The sequence below is a fragment of the Oreochromis niloticus genome, linkage group LG9 (assembly GCF_001858045.2).
Source record: "Oreochromis niloticus isolate F11D_XX linkage group LG9, O_niloticus_UMD_NMBU, whole genome shotgun sequence".
Classification (NCBI taxonomy): domain Eukaryota; kingdom Metazoa; phylum Chordata; class Actinopteri; order Cichliformes; family Cichlidae; genus Oreochromis; species Oreochromis niloticus.
Window position 1 is genome coordinate 16,115,665 of NC_031974.2, and position 18,560 is coordinate 16,134,224.

General features: G+C 39.3%; 3 protein-coding genes and 1 non-coding gene across 6 annotated transcripts; 3 read left to right on the forward strand and 1 right to left on the reverse strand.

The window, feature by feature from the left end:
- Positions 1-73: 73 nt before the first annotated feature.
- zfand1 (zinc finger, AN1-type domain 1) lies at positions 74-4,563 on the reverse strand. Its single transcript, XM_003439345.4, has 8 exons — positions 4,433-4,563; positions 3,962-4,004; positions 2,593-2,632; positions 2,343-2,470; positions 2,094-2,185; positions 1,826-1,944; positions 1,536-1,691; positions 74-527 (listed from the first exon to the last, which is right to left on the reverse strand). The coding sequence occupies exons 1-8, from the start codon at positions 4,485-4,487 to the stop codon at positions 351-353; spliced, it is 810 nt and encodes a 269-aa protein (XP_003439393.1). The 5' UTR covers positions 4,488-4,563; the 3' UTR covers positions 74-350.
- Positions 88-160, forward strand: trnar-ccg (transfer RNA arginine (anticodon CCG)). The gene has a single exon. It is a non-coding gene; the product is annotated as a tRNA-Arg (tRNA).
- Positions 4,564-5,231: 668 nt separating the features above from the next.
- chmp4c (charged multivesicular body protein 4C) lies at positions 5,232-8,869 on the forward strand. Its single transcript, XM_003439228.5, has 5 exons — positions 5,232-5,819; positions 6,891-7,068; positions 7,435-7,543; positions 7,652-7,769; positions 8,180-8,869. Exons 1-5 carry the CDS (start codon positions 5,630-5,632, stop codon positions 8,239-8,241), a joined length of 657 nt encoding a protein of 218 aa, XP_003439276.1. The 5' UTR covers positions 5,232-5,629; the 3' UTR covers positions 8,242-8,869.
- A 176-nt stretch (positions 8,870-9,045) lies between these two features.
- Positions 9,046-16,772, forward strand: gimap4 (GTPase IMAP family member 4). Of its 3 annotated transcripts, none has more exons than XM_003439227.5 (3): positions 9,046-9,194; positions 11,442-12,209; positions 13,475-16,772. In XM_003439227.5, exons 1-3 carry the CDS (start codon positions 9,164-9,166, stop codon positions 13,477-13,479), a joined length of 804 nt encoding a protein of 267 aa, XP_003439275.1. In that variant the 5' UTR covers positions 9,046-9,163; the 3' UTR covers positions 13,480-16,772. The 3 variants fall into 3 exon arrangements, with proteins under 3 accessions (XP_003439275.1, XP_019218635.1, XP_005448994.1); XM_019363090.2 differs by lacking the exon at positions 13,475-16,772 and adding an exon at positions 12,535-13,424; XM_005448937.4 differs by lacking the exon at positions 13,475-16,772 and having other exon boundaries at positions 11,442-12,217.
- Positions 16,773-18,560: the final 1,788 nt, after the last annotated feature.

The window sequence follows — 18,560 nt, forward strand, 5'->3', positions numbered from 1 at the left end:
ACTTCAGCTTCTTAGAACACAGTGCTGAATTTGTGTGCCTTAAAAATACAGCATTGTTTTAAAAGTGATGAATCTACCTGAGAAAAGGGCCCAGTGGCCTAATGGATAAGGCATCAGCCTCCGGAGCTGGGGATTGTGGGTTCAAGTCCCACCTGGGTCGTGTTTACTTCCATTTACCACAACATCATTAGAGAGTTGGTGTACTTGATTAACTGCACCGCTCCATAATGTTCTTGGGGAGCTTTGCTCTCTTTTCAGCTTGAAAGTAAAACCCAAAGCAACATTTATAAAATGGCAATTTATTTGCATAAATACAAACTTCACACAGTGTCTGGATTTGATCTGACTGGTCAGTTCTGTGTGATATAGTCAGAAATATCATTCAGGACTGTGCACTCATTGTCCAGATACTCCAGAATCACATTTCCCCCATTATACAGAGGAGTTTCTGGGTGAGCCAACAGAGAGAGCAGGGTGTCATCCATCTGAAAAGCCTCGCCTGTCTGAGGATGACATAACCGCAGCTTCTGCAATTAAAGAGAAGAGGATACTGTTAAGAGATGTGCACGATGCTACACAGCTTTGTCTAGATATAAAACTGTAACTGTGGTGGGTACAATGTGCAACAACTCAATGCATTTAGGCACGCAGACCTGTTGAATCTATAACATGAAGAATTAAAGCAGTTCTGAAAGCAAAAACAGGTGAGTGTGTAAGAGAAAAAACAAACAGGGATAGGTTTAGCAAATAAGGCAAGACGGGAATGCTGCAGAAAATTGTTAATCAGAATTAGGTAGTATATTTATTTTCCCCACTCAGCGTGCTCTCATGTTGCTGTCTATTCCTAACAGTCTAATGAAGGGGACTGTGAAATCAATTTATCAAAGTGACATTAATTTCAGTGATTTAATATTTTGAGTAATAAACGGCTTACAAACAGACCAATCAATTTTCTAATGTGGCTTCTATTACACACAATTCCAGGACAAACATTTATTTGCTCCGAATTCCTGTGATGGTATGAAAAATAGATTGCCTGTCACCATGCAGCACATTTTGAGCTACTGTAGCTTTACTGCAGGGCTTACTGAAGTAGTGTTACTAAGGTATAGTCGAATGGGTTTCATAATATATTCATTCAGCAGACATTTTATACCTCACTTAGAGAATAGTAAAAAAGTTATGCTCTAATGTGTGCATACACAAACAGCACTTGCCTATACACACCTTACAGTATTAATGCAACTAATACCAAAGCATTCGTTGCTACAGTAAAGACAGCCACCATTGTTCACTCAGTGGTGCTAGTTTCAGTCATTGTGCAAAGGTACTGTTTATAAGTTTGGGGAAGTCTGCAGTCAGCTGAGACTGAATGAGTCACTTGGATGAATGTCGAAATGTTTCTCCCACTGAAACGCTACGTCCAGAATCAACCTTTTGGGATGTTGTGGCACAGACAACGCCGACTTTAAGCTCAACACACCTCACTAGCCCATCGATATTGCTATTTGTAGTACACTCCTTTATTCTCTTACCTTAGCTGTCAGCACGTTATTGTTGTTCTTGAGGCCAGCCAAAGAGGCTGCATAATCCACCACTTTCCCCACGCTCCATTTGGAACAGAAGAACATGGGCTTGCTGGAGTCTTTAAATTCTTTAGGAAGATAGACCTGAAAGTAGGTTCTCTCTGTCTAGAAAGTAAAAATAAAAGAAATTGAATAATGGCAGGTGGATGACAAGTGATGTTTAACATGCAGTAATGTATACACAAGAAACTGAGCAGACAGTAAAGTGTAAAGTAAAGTATCAACAGCTGGGACTTTACCTGCGGCAGCCCCTTGTCTCCTGCAGCATGCAACTTCAGCTTCATCAGTGCCACCTTTGCTGCGGTTGCACTGTTCTTTGCTCCTCTGCGCCCTTTACTTTTGGATCCATCTTTTGACTCTGAGTGGCCGCCAGACACAAAGGAAAACAAAATGCAGGTTAGCAGGTCAAAGGGAACAGGCACACAAGAGTGAAGGCAGTTGTTTAATACTGATCCCATGTGGACGAAAGGGGAATGACAGAAGAAACTCCGGACTACATTAACTAACCTACAATCTTCTGCACCAGCTCTTTGGTGGCTTGCATTCGAGGCTTTTGGACTTCCAGCTTCTCACACTTGTGATCATCTTGATGACGGTGGCTATGAAGACAAAACAGTCAGTTCATTAGTTCTAGTTAGTTCTGAATTAATAAAAATTATGCAATCAGAGGTTTAAACTTTTTCTGCCATGAACAGGATCAGAAAACGGTAGAGAGACACCGCCTTATTAAAAAGTTCATTAAAGTTGGTAACCTACGCCAAACAGAAATGCTTTTCACACTGCGGACATATAACTGGTAACAATTCTTTTCCCTTGCAGTCTTCAAATGAGCACGGATAACTTGTAGTTCCACCCGCTGTCCCGGATTCCCTTTTTACTGACTCCTAAAAAGAAAAGAAAGATAGTTACAGTGAAGAAAGGCTTCAGTCATAAAGAGAAATGTATTTGTTGTCCTGATAATATTAGAGAAAGACATTAAGCTAATTTATTTAACAGCTCAGGATACCTTTGAACATGAGTGTCTATCTCTGCTTCTGTGCTCGAGACTGAAAGGAACAAAAATGTGTTTATCTGAGGTGAAAATGAACAATTCACACCTGAATTATCTTAACCAGATAACTTCAGATATAAGCCTGAGTTTCCCGTACTACGAAGCTGGTTATGTTTTTACCAGAGTTACTGTCATGGTAACCGTTAAGAACCTAATGTGCTCTGTAGCAGGTTATATTCCTGATAAGAGAACAACAGGTATGACCTTTCCCTGAAAAACAGCGTCACCAATCTTGGAAAATCCCTCTGACATCAGTGCGCAGACAGTAGGAGGGTCTAAAGTTTTTCAATAGCGTCTAATATCTTTTTGTTTCTTTGTAATAGTAATAGATTCTTAGTGCCAACTTTATTCCTTGTTTTTTTTTCTCCTTTTGGCTGCAAACAATTTTACAACAGTTTTATTGGTCTATAAAAATTAATATATGATCTTAAAACAGGACACCTTTTTGTACTCCTGGACCTTTTATTGAGTTTGTAACTAGACTAAGCTGACCTTTGAATTCTAATTTTATATTTAATCTTTACTCTCAGCCCATCAAACACTACCAAGGCTGCAACTAAGAGAATAAAAACTAAAATTGTCCTTTAAGCATTAACTTAATGAAATAGCCTATTATAATCCACCTGATTCTCCCGTGTCTTAATGGAAGAGTTGTTATATTGAGTCTGGTCACACAGCACTTTAACCAAGTTTACTTTCCAGGATTTAAATACGCAAAACTGTATTAAAATGGTGTCTCTTCTCCAGTCTTACTGACCAAACTGCACATTTTAAATACTGTACTCAACAGTGATTTTCCTCTCACATGGACTGTAGGTGTGTAGGTGTTTTCATATTTTCCCATGTATATAGAGTCAACTTCCTTTACAAAATCAGGTGTTCTACTGAGCATATTTGCAATTGCAAAGATCATCTGACCAGTCACATTTCAGGGGAAACCCTGGGTTACCAGAGCAAATGATAACCAGCTTTGTGTGACCTCTTAACCTGACTATCAATGTTAAGGTGAGTGAATCCAGATATTGCTAAGATACCCTGGGTATTTCGACCTCACTCAGAGGCCTCTGAGGTGCTTCTATAAGTATTTCTTATTTATGTAACTTTATAGACAGAAGGCTATTTCAGTTTGGTCCACTTCAATACAAAAGAAACAGTGACCAGAACACAAAAAGGAATTTAACACTTAGTGTGGGGTCAGTTAACGACATTAAAACGACAATATATACACATATATATATATATATATATGTATTACAGTATTCGTAACAACACGCTAACAGATGCACATAAGAAAAAAGACAAAAAACCTGACTTGAAGTCTTACCAGAAAACACCACCGCAGGAATCACAAACAAATGGCAGAAAGTCTGTCAGAAGAACACGGAGAACGTATTAAATATGTTGTGAACAAGGACCACAAGTACACTTGTCCAGTTCAAATGCTTTAACAAGGTCTGAGATCTAACAATTTACACCAAAGTAGCTCATTACACTAGTCTGCCACTTTCAATCAGCTTCATTCATGTTACTTATATTTACATAACATTAAGAGTACAACTGTCGTAACTCGTTTAAAGACCGAGCTGAATTTCCTTGTGGGAGTTTGTGGTTTTAGAGAAGAAAGCTTGATAATAAATGGAGTTTTATCCGAGGGAACCAACGCTAACAAGCGTTAGCGCACAGGCTAAGCATGCTAAAAAAAGACGACTGGCGTCTTCATAATAATTAAAACAACAGAATAAAGTCGCACCCCAACATCTTTATTTACTGTGCTTCACACAAAAATACAACGGACCTTTCAGATTGCAGGAATCAACCTGGCAATGCTTCCCGATGTCTAATTCAGCCATTAGCTAACCGAGAGTAAAGCGTCTGCTGAGATCACCGACACGAACTTTGACCCCAAATGTGTCGTCACGTGAGTGAGACGGTTATTTTTTTTAAATATAAAACTTTTTAAATGTTTATATTTTTTATTATATGTTTGTAACAGGATTCACTTGACTCTGTAAAGTAAAATAAAATAACAATTTCATTTATCCACAATCTTTTTTTTTCACAGTAAATAAAATTTAGGTTTTTTTGTGATTTTATCAGCTTCATCAACACATCTGTTTGTACAACTAAATTAAAACGTTAAAACGAGATTAAGGAGCTTGGAAAGAAGAGCGTCTGGACTTCTTGAGTTGCTTGAAGACGTTTCACCTCTCATCCGAGAAGCTTCTTCAGTTCTAAGGATCAGTGGTGGAGAGTCCCAGATTTAACCTAGTGGGAGTTTCCCCCCCAAAGGGGGACAAAGGACCCCCTGGTGATCCTCTAATCACATGAGCCAAGCTGTGAAAGCGGGTGGGGGTCCTAATCAGCCAGAATTTCGGGTGAGCTCATTGTGAAAGCTGGCCCCACCCTATCATGTGATTTCCTGAGGTCAGATGGCCCAGGATGTGAGTGGGCGTTAAGGCGTCTGGGAAGGGATCTCAAAACTAGATTATAGATGGCAGACAGTTGGTGTTGTTGGGGGGGAAACTCCCACTAGGTTAAATCTGGGACTCTCCACCACTGATCCTTAGAACTGAAGAAGCTTCTCGGATGAGAGGTGAAACGTCTTCAAGCAACTCAAGAAGTCCAGACGCTTTTCTTTCCAAGCTCCTTAGTCTACGATGACCTGGATGACTGAGAACCTTCACAGACGTTAAAACGAGATATGATGCACTGTTGTATTATCCCGTTTGGAGAGACAACACGGAAAAGACGCAAAATTTAAGCCCTGGTGGAAACAGGAGGTAAGGCGTCAGGTATCCAGACGTCACGCAGGTATCGGCGAAAGGTGTGGCGAGAGTTGTGTTCACTGGCTTGTTTGAAAGCACACAAAGCCGTCGAGCTGGAATATCTGCCCGCAACACACCCGCCTTTAGAGAAAAGAAACTTGGACGATCGTTCAGGCTGTTTTGCTTTTTAGTTACCAACAAAGTTTACCCCTCAAAAAACAGCCAAAATGAGCAAAATCTCCAATTTGTTCAAGGGGGGCTCGAAACACAAGTCGAAGGGAGGCCCTTCGGCCCAGGAGGCCATCCACAAACTCCGGGAAACAGAAGAAATGCTGACAAAGAAGCAGGACTACCTGGAAAAGAGGATAGAGCAAGAACTTGCAATAGCCAAGAAGCACGGCACGAAGAACAAGAGGGGTATTTATATTTGTTTTTATGATGGTCTGAAAAAATGTGTGCACCTGTTCCTCCACCGAGGCTAGGCCAGGACACACTACACCTCCAGGAAGTCTTATCTTGTACTTCTATATTTTAATCTTTTGTCCGGGCAAATATCAAACACACAAACCCACACATGTGCAATAAGACTGCTATATGTGCAATTCTTCTTCTGACGAAGTTGTATTTTTGTATTTTCCTACTCAGTTGTATATAGTATTTGTATTTCTATTTTATTCTATTGTGTATATAGTATTTTATTTTATTTTATTGTATTGTATTTTATTGCATTCCAGTGTTTTTTAATTTCTGCTACATATCTTTGCACTTTTGCTGTAACAAAACAAATTTCCCACCTGTGGGACTAATAAGGTCATCTTATCTTATCTTAAAACTCCTTACAGGTATTCAAGGAGGTGGTTTATGGGCCTTTTATATGTCATTTTACATTCCTATTATTCTTGCTTAATAACTTGATGTGTGGTGGCAGCAGCTCATGGGTTAAACTGAAGACACGTCTATATAGAGTTTATGTTACGTTCCCCTGAGGGGGCTAGGCGGTGAGGGGGAAGTAAAAAACGTGACTCTTATTTCTAACAAGTCTTTTTTGTTGTTGTTGTTTTACAGTGAAAATCCCATAAAACCTTTCAAATGTATATTTTTGGACTCTTGTGGCTACAAATATACCAGCTTTCATAAATCCTAGTTCACAAACAACTCTTAAATGTACAGTGAGGCAACTGTGAAGACTTCCCTCGCAGTGATTGTCTTCAGTGTGTCACTGACAATGCCAGAAAATACAACAGGTTTCTAACAAGTAAAACAACAAAAGCTTTTTATTGAACCTGAAAGGTCCCTTCCCTCAGAGCTGCACCTACAGCACTGGGTGGTGTGGACTGTTGTCTCAGCTGCGTTGGTTGTTGACTAAAAATAAACGTCACCCTGTGAAAGGGAGGAACCCTGTCTTATTTTTTTGTTTTTTTTGAGGACACATAACACTTTTGGAAATTTAACTGCACACAAGTGACTTCTGTGTCCTCTCTGTGTCAGCTGCCCTGCAGGCCTTGAAGAGGAAAAAGCGTTTGGAGCAGCAGCTCACCCAGATTGATGGCACACTCTCCACCATCGAGTTTCAGAGGGAAGCTCTGGAGAACTCGCACACCAACACGGAGGTCCTGAAGAACATGGGCTATGCTGCCAAGGCCATGAAGAAGATCCATGAGAACACGTAAGAAGCTGCTCACACAAGGCAGAAACCCCCCTGAGCTTTTGTCTTACTTTCCCCCGGTAGTCCTGGCTTGGTTGTGTTTATATGCAGAGATGGTTTCCTTTTGAACAAGGAAACATGTGATGTAAATTAATTTATGAGCCATATTTCAGAAGGAAAGCTGCAACACACAATCAAAAATGTATATTTAGTCAAAACGATTAATAAATCCTAATACTTCTTTGGTGCAGCTTCAACACTACTGAATGTTGTGTGTGATAACTGAACACAGAGAATCTCAAAGAGAATTTAATTAAGAAAGCAAGTGGGTTGTTTTAAGTGAGTGAAAACCCTTTCACCTTCTTGCACTCTTACTGTCATTTTCAGGGATTTGGGGAAGATCGATGATCTGATGGCAGATATCACCGAGCAGCAGGACGTGGCCCAGGAAATCAGTGATGCTATCTCCAGACCTTTTGGGGAAACATTTGATGAGGTGGAGACTGTCTTAGTGTTTATAAAGACTTTTTTTTTTTGGCACAGATATTAAAATATGCTTGGTATTTTGCTGTGTGGCACGTGCTCACCTTTCTTCTTTTGTTAGGATGAACTGTTGGCTGAGCTGGAGGAGCTAGAGCAGGAGGACACTGATGAAAGTATGGGCGAACTGCCCAGCGTTCCCAGCTCCAAACTGCCTTCATCAAGATCCAATGAGCGCGCAAGTAAGTTTCTAACAACTGACTGATATTACATATTATGGCCACTTTCACACGCTTGCCTGCAAACTGTAATACCTCCCCAGCTTTCAGAAAAAACACAATATTTTAAAAAATGTATCTATTAAATTATACATTTTAAGCATATTTCTGCTAATTTTATCTTTACTGTATTTATTTGAATAATATAAAATCCAGTTATAATCGCGAAAATGTAAAAATGGAAGCTGATTGTTTTTTCTCCATTGTGAAAATATGCTGCAGTACATGCACACAACAGATTTTAAGGCTTATTATAAATCCATTAAAGGAGAAGATTATTTTTTGCCATCAGTAAAATAAAAAACTGGTTGCTGGTAAATTTTCCATATTTAGTCCACAGCATTGATTGTTAATTGTTTCCTCCTTTTTCACAGCAACCAGGAGAAAGGTTGAAGAGGAAGACAACATGCGGATGCTGGCATCGTGGGGAACTTAAGTACACTGAGGCAGCCTGTTTCCTGAAGAAAGCACACACAGAACTATATAAGGATCTCTTTCTCCCAGTCTTTTTATTATTATTATTGAAAGCCAGTTCAATAATGAAGAGCAACATATTATGTTTAAGTAAACTTTCAGCTACATGACTAGTAATATTTATCAAGTGAAGGAATAGGATTTTGTTCCCATGTGTGAGGGCTTTTTGTTGTTGTTGTTGTTGTTGTTTTTCTTTTAATGGAAATCTATGGAAGGTCGTTTCTGCCACTACAATAAAAAAGATTTGCCATATACAATTCAAAATTTTGTGTTAATATCTCACAATTTTGGGTTGTGTATCTTAAATGTCTGAGAAACTAACTTGAACTTGAAAAATTACAAATTTTGACATCTGGATGGAAATTGTTTGCCTTCTGTGTCAGAAACAAACGTCCATGGAAACCACACTAATCTATGACAGAAAATTTCTAAAGGGTCAATGAAATTGTAGCTATGACTCGACAAATGCTTTTATAACTTAGGGCAAAACTGTACTTCATTCAGCTGTAAATAACTTCTGCATTAATGTTGTAAATATAGGCTATTGCTTTATCCCTGTTCCGCAATAAAAGTCTTATGCATATCTCAAAGTGTTTATGTCCTCTTTTTCTAAAAATAATAATTATTAAAATTTGTTATGTAGCTATGTATTCTTGTGGTTATGTTCTTTCCGAGTCTTAAGTAATAAATATCCTTAATTTTAAAGGTTTTCAGTTGTGTACGTTTTATGCATCCGGTTTTTAACGACGTGCCTTTATTTTGAAATCAGGGACCGGAAGTAGTGCATTTGCATTCAGGTTATCCGGTAACTTCTGTCATCAAGTATTCCGGCGAACTAGCCGCCCAAAGACAAACTAAGACCACAATTCGGACTTTAACGGAATATGGAAGCGAATAAACCACTTCAGACCTCAGGTAATTTTTGATTTTATCGCAACTCAAACAACTTAAGTTTGTGTAAGTTATCAAATAAAGACAGGGCGTTTCCGGGACTGTCAAAATTAGCATCAACTTAGCAGTTTCGAAGCTAAATGTCCGAACCGGATTTTGACACGTTTCACTATAACTGCAAAACACAACTGAAACGTATTTAAGGTTTATAAGAAATTCTTTTAAAACACAAAGGCTGTCAGTCATAAAACTTTTAACTACATGTTATCGATAACTGGAAACTGAGTTTCCGCCTTAGTTTAATATTTGAAACATTTCCTTTTCACAGTAAATGTATTCAGCACACCAGCAAAGGTTTTAGTGCATCAAAAGTTTTTAAAGTAGAGCTTAAGGTTAATTTAGATGACTCAACTAAGAATGCGTGGGAAAACACATTTTAGGTAACTAAAGTATATGTCAAAAAAGATGAAGTAACTTAAAAATGTGGACCGGAAAGGAAATAAAGTAACCATATACCGTAAGTGTATACGTTTATTTTATTTGGAAGAAAATCTGCGGTAATTTGGTCGATTTTGCTCAACGCAACCGGCCCCAGCAGGCATTGCTGCATAATTTTGGAGGTCTACGTGACTGTGAGTCAGTTGCCTTCACGACATGTTGTAAAGGCAACCGAGAACCGACTTCTCTAAAACCTCTTGCATTTTCCCTCTAAGAGATACCCCTCGTTAGTTTTAACAAGTAGTGTTTTGCTATTTGAATTTTTTTTATAAACTATTAAAAACTGAATAAAAAAACGAATGCTTTTAAACCATCAAAGATACCACGGAACAATTAAATGTTACTCCGGCACACTGACTTATTTACCGCTAATGTATTTCGGTCCGACTGAGAGCAATTGGGTAGACGTATTCACACGTTTACCACGAGTTTCAGGAGGTAGAGCAGTTCATCCATAAGTGGAAGGCTGATGTTTTGATACCTGGTTGCTTCAGTCTGCATGCCCAAGTCTGCATCCTGAACCCCAGGTTGCTTTTCGATGCATCTGTGGGAGTATCTGTGTGTGTTGTGGCTGGGGCAGCCAAGAAGAGGGCTATGAGCGAAGTGGCAGAGAAAGCCACAAGGAGGCTGTGGATTAAGAGGGCTGATCCGTGGGTAGCTCCTGGTACGCAAGTCGGGGCCTGATCACCCCCGGCTAGGTCGTCTGGACAAGGGTGTATGATCTTGCGAGACCCAAAACACCTGATGACCCCAGGATACATCACTGAAGATGCGTGCCAGTCCATCCAGGAGATGTTTCTTGCATAGTGTGTGAATGTTAGAAAAAAAGTGCTTGTATGGATGAGTGTGAATGAGGCATGTTGCGTAAAGCGCACTGAGATGCTATGTAAGAACTAATCAATTTACCAATCATAGCATACTGGGTGTATACCATTAATCAAGTCATAATACCAAGAAACATAAGTTTAGTTACAGTCATTGTGACATCCACACAACCTTTAAGCTTTTTTTTTTCGTACAAATTATATCTCAAAATACATTAATTATATATACCCAAGTCAGAAAAGATATAATCATTAAGGTGCATAGCAATTACAATACATTTCATTTTGACATTTTTTTTCACAATTTTATACACAGTTTGGTCCATATTGACATGATCGCATCAAGCACTAGCTGGAGATGCCAACTGCAGATCCCAAAGGTGCACGAATTGAGAACTGCTGCTTACTGGATATTTTCTCTTTTTCGGACCATTTTCTGTAAACCCTAGAGATGTGCTTGTGTGTGGAAAATCCCAGTAGATCAGCAGTTTCTGAAATAGTCAGACCAGCCCATCTGGCACTGACAACAACTTTTAAAGTCACTTGAATCACCTTTCATCCTCACTCTCATGCTCTGTTTGAACTTCAGCAGGTCATCTCGACCGTGTCTGCAGGTCTAAATGGATTAAATTGCTGCCAAACGATTGGCTAATTAGATATTTGCATTATAAGTTGAACATGCTTTGAATGAAACCCAAAGTTAGGTATTTTTATTTGTTTAAATGTAGCGCTATCCAGTGGTGGCTTAACAGGATTCAGAGCTAATAAGCAATTTTTTGCATAATAAATAAAATAAAATTCATTTGAATATTTTTTTAAAATTTAAAATAAATGCAAAAATTTTTTAGCAAGCAATAATACTACTAATCATGAGTATAATGACGATAATAATTATTAACACAATTATTTATACTGACACTGAGTTTTTTATGATTTTTACGGACCATAGCTGGACAAACCTCTGGACCAGACGAGGTGGCCAGAAAGGCAGGAGCTGAAGCCAAGGAGGCCAACCGCCTGGATGAAGTTCGTCTGGTGGTGTTGGGATGGAGGTGGCCGGGGAAGAGCTTGACAGGCAACACCATCTTAGGCAGAGAGGAGTTTCACTTAGAGCGAGCTGCTGAGTTCTGTGTTACGAGGCAGACGGAGGTGCAGGGACGACAGGTGACAGTGGTGGACACGCCAGGATGGTTCTCTTCCCAGGATACTCCGCCTTCCTATAAACAGGAGTTAGTCAGGGGAGCCTCTCTTTGCCCTCCAGGTCCACACGCCTTCTTGCTCGTCATCCCTGTTGGCATGTTCACCGAGGTGGACCGTGCTCGCGTTGAGGAACACGTGAGCCTCTTTGGGGAGGATGTGTGGAGGCATACAATTGTGGTGTTCACCTGGGCGGAGGTGTTGAAGAAGATCTCCATCGAAAGGTACATTCGTAGGGAGGGTAAAGATCTGCAGTGGGTGCTGGAGAAATGCAAGCGGAGGTACTTTGTTATTAACAACTGCGAATTTGGGGAGAATCCCCAAGTGGGACACTTAATAGAGAAGGTGGAGAAGATGGTGGCAAAAGAGGGTGGGCACTATAATCCAGAAGTGGTGAAGGAGAAGAAACCTGTAGATGAGAACCGGAATTCGTCCAAGGAGGCAGAGGAGCTGGGAGCCCAGCCCAAACAAAACTCTGAAGTGGGTTTGTCAAAAGCCAGAGAGGTGGAGGCGCTTTCAAGTGAGTGATGAGCTCATGTCACAATGGAGGACATTTCTATGTATTAAATATCACATGAAGTTCATTTGAGATGTTAAATCAGCATCTATAAATATTTTTAATCATTTAATCATATTTAAGCGATTGTATGTAAAAAGGAATGAACCCACACAAAACTATCACCTGACTATACAGTTTGCTTCAACTCCACGGAGCATTAAAGTTTTTAATGGTTGACTTTTTTTAGTAGTAAGCATTTATTGTCATCTGCATTGTTTTTGGTCACAGCAAGTGGCCCTTTAAGCAAAAAGCTCTAAAAAACAGCCACTTTATCTGCTAATCATAGGTCTCAGTGATGTTTACTGCCAACAGTCTTTTCTGCAAAGAAGATGACAACAAATGCTGGACGGCAGTGGCTGATTTTGTACTGACAAACTGAAGAGTTAATAATTGTAACCATTTTTTGTTTCCCAGCTACAAAAGGTAAGCAGACAGTTAGTTAGGGCATGTAATTAGCTTTTATTGGAGTGGTCCTCTACACCAATCCCAGTTTTTCAAATTGCCCGCCCCTGTATTAGAGACTGTCTCTGGTAGCTAAAGTGTTATACCTTTCCTTCAGAAGTTGAAAGAGTCCAACTTGTGCTATAGTGCTAACTCCAGTATTGAAACTAAAAATGGCTGCCTGTTATCACAGGGATCAGTATGGGCTATGAGACTACTCGTGTAAGTACGGTTGGTCCATGTAATTAAGGGAGAGGTAACAGAAATCAGTCCATTTTCTCATTATTCATATTGACAAAAAAAAAAGTACTTGTAAATGTACATTTATGTACAAAAAAAATCTTCTTTTGACAAGCTTTGAGCTACAAGATTAAACCTAAACAACAGAGATGCAGGCTGTAAAACCAAAGTTGGAGCTGACTGTAAGGTAGAGTTGGGTAATACTTATCTGTGGGTTCATCACTATGAAGAGCTTAGAGTTTTATTTATTTGTTATAGATGATCACTGCTTTAAGGAACACATTACTCCACACAAGGACTTTTAAAGTAGTCTTGTTAAGCTTGTTTCATCTTATCGCTGCTTTGTGGTGTGTGTGGTTTAGATTTCAGATTAAATTATAGTCCTTCCTCTAGGTTTCCTATAACTGAAGAAGAGCAAACCTAGGAATATCCTTTTGTTTTTAACATCCTTGTCGTAACAGTGATGTCGTGACTGTGCATGAAAATTAAGCTTGTAAACTGGAGTCTTGTTATAAATTATTAACAGACTGTGTGTTTGGTTCTAGATTAACGAGACATTCATGGCTGACGGAGCCTCTAACTCACGACTAACGAAGCCTCTTCCTTACTGATCTGATGGAAAAGCTGCTGGTGTGTTGAGAGGAAAAAATGGTAAAAAAATACCAAAACAACTGAAATGTTACTGAATGTAAAAATCAATGTGATATATTTATTTCATTTTTTAAATCAGTCGTGGACATTTTTAAGGAGCTCACTGTGATATAGGAGCGCTTTAAGCCCTTTAGTTCATGTTGTCCAGAGACTTACTGTCCCGCTTTTACCCGGAATTAAATCTAGTTAATCTTACTAGGTTTGCGTTACTGTCTTGTGGGGGGTGGTGTGATGAAATCTCGAACAAAAACACAAGTTGTTACATAGATATTGCCAAATGTAGTGTGTACACTCCTTACCGGATACCAATGGCAGAACTGCACTACTAAATTTTCCCTGTAATATCCTGTTGATGACTGGTGAGGTGAATTGCTTTGCAAATAATTCCCATTTGTTGTGACCAAACTGTAAATGCGTTTCTAATGTTGTGTTATTACACACACGTGTGCATATTTAAGGCACTTGAGCAGTTACTGTTTTTTTTTTTTTTTTTTTGTCTTTTTTTGATTTGTTTTTTTGTGGTTGTCTTGATGTGTTGCCTTAAAGCAGTGATGTCTGTTTTAAATCGGATCTTTTAGATGATTATCATGTTGCAGAAGGATAATTTAAAGGAATGAACAACTATTACTAAATATACAGGAAACTTAGGTTTTGGTTTAAATCATTTTCCAGCAAAATATGAATTTATGGTTAATTATCTCATAGCAAATTCAGTGTCTTTGTGTTTGGGGAAAAAGATTCAATTTCAAGGTGTTTCCTTTGTTTCTTATAAATTTAAGATTATGTTTCCAATAATCTGACAGTACAGAAAAAGTAGGTCAAGCCGGCTACCAAAACTCGGGTTGAACAACTTGAGGTGGTCTTGAGGAGTTTCCGGTTTCGCCAGAAGTTAAGACATAGATGTCCACAGATGTCTAAATCAAGCCTAATGCTATAGTTACTCTAGGAATGACAGTGGTTCGAGACTGCAGTATGACCATAATTATTCTGAGCGTTGCAATGAAGTTGTGATTTTGTTGCCTTTGAGATGATGGTTTCAAAGACAGGGACCAGGTCTGCAACCGCTCACAGTTAGTTGCCGTCCTCAAAGCATCTTCCTTACATTTTCCTAACTGCTTATCCAGTTCAGGGTTTCGGGGGAGGCTGGGGCTTATCCCAGCTGCTACGTACAGTTTGGAAAATAATTATTTAATCCACTGCGAATTTGTAAGTTTGCTGAGTGGCTTGAGGTCTGCAGACTGGCTAAGCCACTCCATGGACCTTAAAGTGCTTCTTCTTTAGCTACTTCTTTGTTGCCTTGATTTTGGGTCATTGTCATCCAAGACCCATCTTCAGTGCTCTGGCTGAGGGAAGGAGGTTTTCGTCCAATATTTTATCTTACATGGGCCCATCAATGCAGTGAAATCATCCTATATGCATAGCAGAAGAACAGCCCCAAAGCATAATGTTTCCCCCTCTGTGCTTTACTGTGGAAATCATGTTCTTTGGGCCATACTTGGCATTTCTCTTCCTCCAAACACGGCGAGTCGAGTTGATGCCAAAGAGCTCCATTTTGGTTTCATCTGACCACAGCACCTTCTTCCAAGCCTTCTCTGAATCATTTAATTGATAACTGGCAAGTTTTAGACGGGCCTGTACCCTGCAGGTGCGGCAAAATTTCAATCCATTATGGTGTAGTGTGTTACCAACAGGCTTACAGATTCATCAGGGGATCAAATAATCATTTCCTCTCAGTACATTTGACTTTGGGATGAAACTCATGCAGACACAGGGAGCACATGCAAACTCATGCAAAGAACAGTCCCAGCCAAATGGGACACCATGCTGCTTACTGAAAGAAAATGCTGACTTGTTTCCTCAGATTTTGTGATTTGGAAGTTCAGACTGTAAACATAACTTTTGTTTGTTTACAGGAAAATGCCTCCGGGCACAGTTGTTTTTTTTTTGTTTGCAGAAAAACACAGCCTGGTTCCAGCAGGGTGTACAAGCATGATGTAAGATTCCCACCTCTTTGTTTTCTAGGTAGTACTACATTGATTCATAGATTGTAGTACTGTAGGCAGGCCACTTTGGTCTTTTGAGACTCATTTAGTACCTTTTCAAGGTGATCTTAAAATGATAGAGTCAGCTGTTCCATACAGACATTTAAATCTTCTTTGAGTAGACGTATAACACCTTTTATAGTCCACAAACTTTACCCGAGTCCTCCCTGGGTTTAGGCCTTGAAGCTGCCAGCGTGCCTGTATTTACTGGGACCTGAGAGGACGGGCACAAACTTGTGCACACAGCACAGCTATTGGCCTTAAATATGTCCATTCTCTATTTTTTTTTCTTTGGATTAACCTTCATGCTGTTGGGTATTACCAGAGAAAGTGTTAGTTTCAAAGTTGGCCTTCAATCTTTAATTTTCTTTAAATGTCACGGGTCAGTCGTCACTTCTGGCTATAGATGAGGAGCTTGAGCTAGATAGAAAACCACCAAGACCACAATATTAACCAACTGAAATAAAGCCATTTATGTGTATATAGTTCAAGTCCTTTGTATTTATTTATAGTAATGAATGAGTACCAAAAAAATAACCACACACTCTGAGATACACTATACCTGTTTAATCCAGTTTGGGACAATACTGACGTGTTGGTTGAAGTTTAATGCTGAAACCTGAGATGAGATGTACAACAGATCTGCTGGCAACCAATCGTAAACAAGCACCTGAGGAGTAGAGATTCCTGATAGGTCATGCTAGCTCAGTCAGATACAGGTACTGCTACATATGTGTGTCACTCTTGATTTACTATCTCTTATGTAAAGAAAAAAAATGTAAACACCAGTGAGTGTATGATTTTAAAAAAAAAAAGTTAAAAAAAAAAACTGACTTAGTACAAATACATGCTTGTATGTATGTATGTATGTATGCATACACAGGCTGCTGTAAGAATCTCCCGAGGCATGAAATCCACCTTTGTAGCAGTTCTTCTGGATGCTTTGATCCTGTTTGATCTCAGATGCATTTCTCAGTTAAGCATGTGAATCCAGTTACTCCTAAGTAATTCATGGACGAAGAGTCATCTCTCTCTATACTTTGCACTCCCGTTACACTATATGGAATCACCTGTAATTAAACTGGCGTTACTTCAATGGGAGCTACGATGTCTGTTTTTTCTGTCAAATAAATGTATATATTGCAATCTCCGCTGTCTGTAGCCTGTTTCTTGAATGTGTGACAAATTAATTAATTTTTATAACAGTCTTTAGTAATTTGTTAAATTAGGTATTATGGCCAAAGTTTCATAGATTGTTAGGTGAGGACCCGAATGCAGACTTGCTGTCCAAGGAGATGGGGAAAAAAATCAACAAAAAATAAATCTTTATTTAGGCCCTGAACTCAAAATAAGCCACCAACTCGTACTTAAGTCCATTAAATAAATTACCAAATTCAATCCAAGCATAAGCAAGGAAGCAAACACGGCAAGATGCCAAAGTATATACAAAAAAGGGCAGTTAAGGGAAGTAAGAACAGCTGAAACTAATCAAAAAACAAGACAAAGGAAGTAAAACTAAAACAAGGACGACTTGAGCAAAAGTTTGCCAAAATAAAACAAGAAGTAAAAAAACTGGGAACAGATGAAAACTTAACAAAAAAACTAAATAATACTGGGCAGCCTATTTCTAAATGAAACACTAAGTAAATACCAACATCCCTTCCAAACAGGCCATACTTGGTCAGTCTTTCCTGAACAGGTATGGCCTGTTTTCTAATTATATTGTCTGGAATTTTAACACTTAATCTGCAGACCTGCAAGAACCCTCTGCTTTTATTTAATGTGCTCTCACTTGCTGATGATCAGTTAATCAAGTGCATTTGATTAGCAACAGCCAGCTGGATAAGTGCACTACCATGCTGAGATATGGTAGTGCACTTATTTTTTCATACACTGCTTCTGCATTTGATCTTAATCATTGTTAAATAAATAATTGAACGTTGCAATCTGTCATGTGTTGTTCATCTGAGGTTGTGTTTTAATAATCTTAGGACCTGTGGATTCAGAGGATTTTTTTTATTATTTCCTAGTATGTCAAACTTTAGAAAAAGAGCGTACTTACTTTTAGACAGTAGCTGTCTGATTTATTTTCCTTCATGGACAGTAGTTTTGTTCTCTGTTTTGCCCACTAGATGGGAGTAAATCACCACAGACGTGACCAGCAGCAGGATGATTCACAGCTGTGGTGTGACCTTGGCCACAATAGAGCGATTAACTTGATTTGATGAATGTAATTGCTGGCTGTCTAGCTATTAACACCCGCTGATTACTGTTTATAGGTACAACATGCCGGGCTTGTGTTTGTGTAGCACACTCCATTGGTTCCTCAGGCCCTCTTAGAGGCACACACAGCACTACTTGTATTAGATAATTTGAATTCTGTTATTGTCCTTTGCAGCACTGAATCAGTCTCTGTAACAAACAGCTGAAGTCTAACACCTCTGCCTTGCTCCTTCGGTAATGTTTCCCCCCTTACTCAAACCTTTTTCATGCTTTTTTTTTTTTGCTTCTAGCTTGCTCAGCTTGTCTCTATCTCCCCTCTGCTGTCTTGTTTGCTCAGCTTTCTCTCTGTACTGCTGTAGAGCTCCATCTCCTCAATCTGCAGTGAGGCATTTCCGAAATCTACCTGATCCAAGGGTTTCTCATAAACCGAGCGTGCAGCATTTTTCACTGTCATGCTCTCTTTCAGGGACGGGAGATCATTTAAACACAGGTGTCAGAAAACTTCATGGCCAAACAAGATATTCAATTTTTGGAATGCCTTTCATTTGTAAGTCTGAATAATGCTCACCCCCTCCCAGGATTCAGTATTTCAGGGAAATACTAAATCCCTGCTGTCAGTCCATGAAAAATTAATCAGTGCCTCCCAGCTGCCCCCCTTCAGAAGCAGCAAGACCCTCTGTGATCCAGGCCCTTCTGTACCCTCACTTTGGAAGGA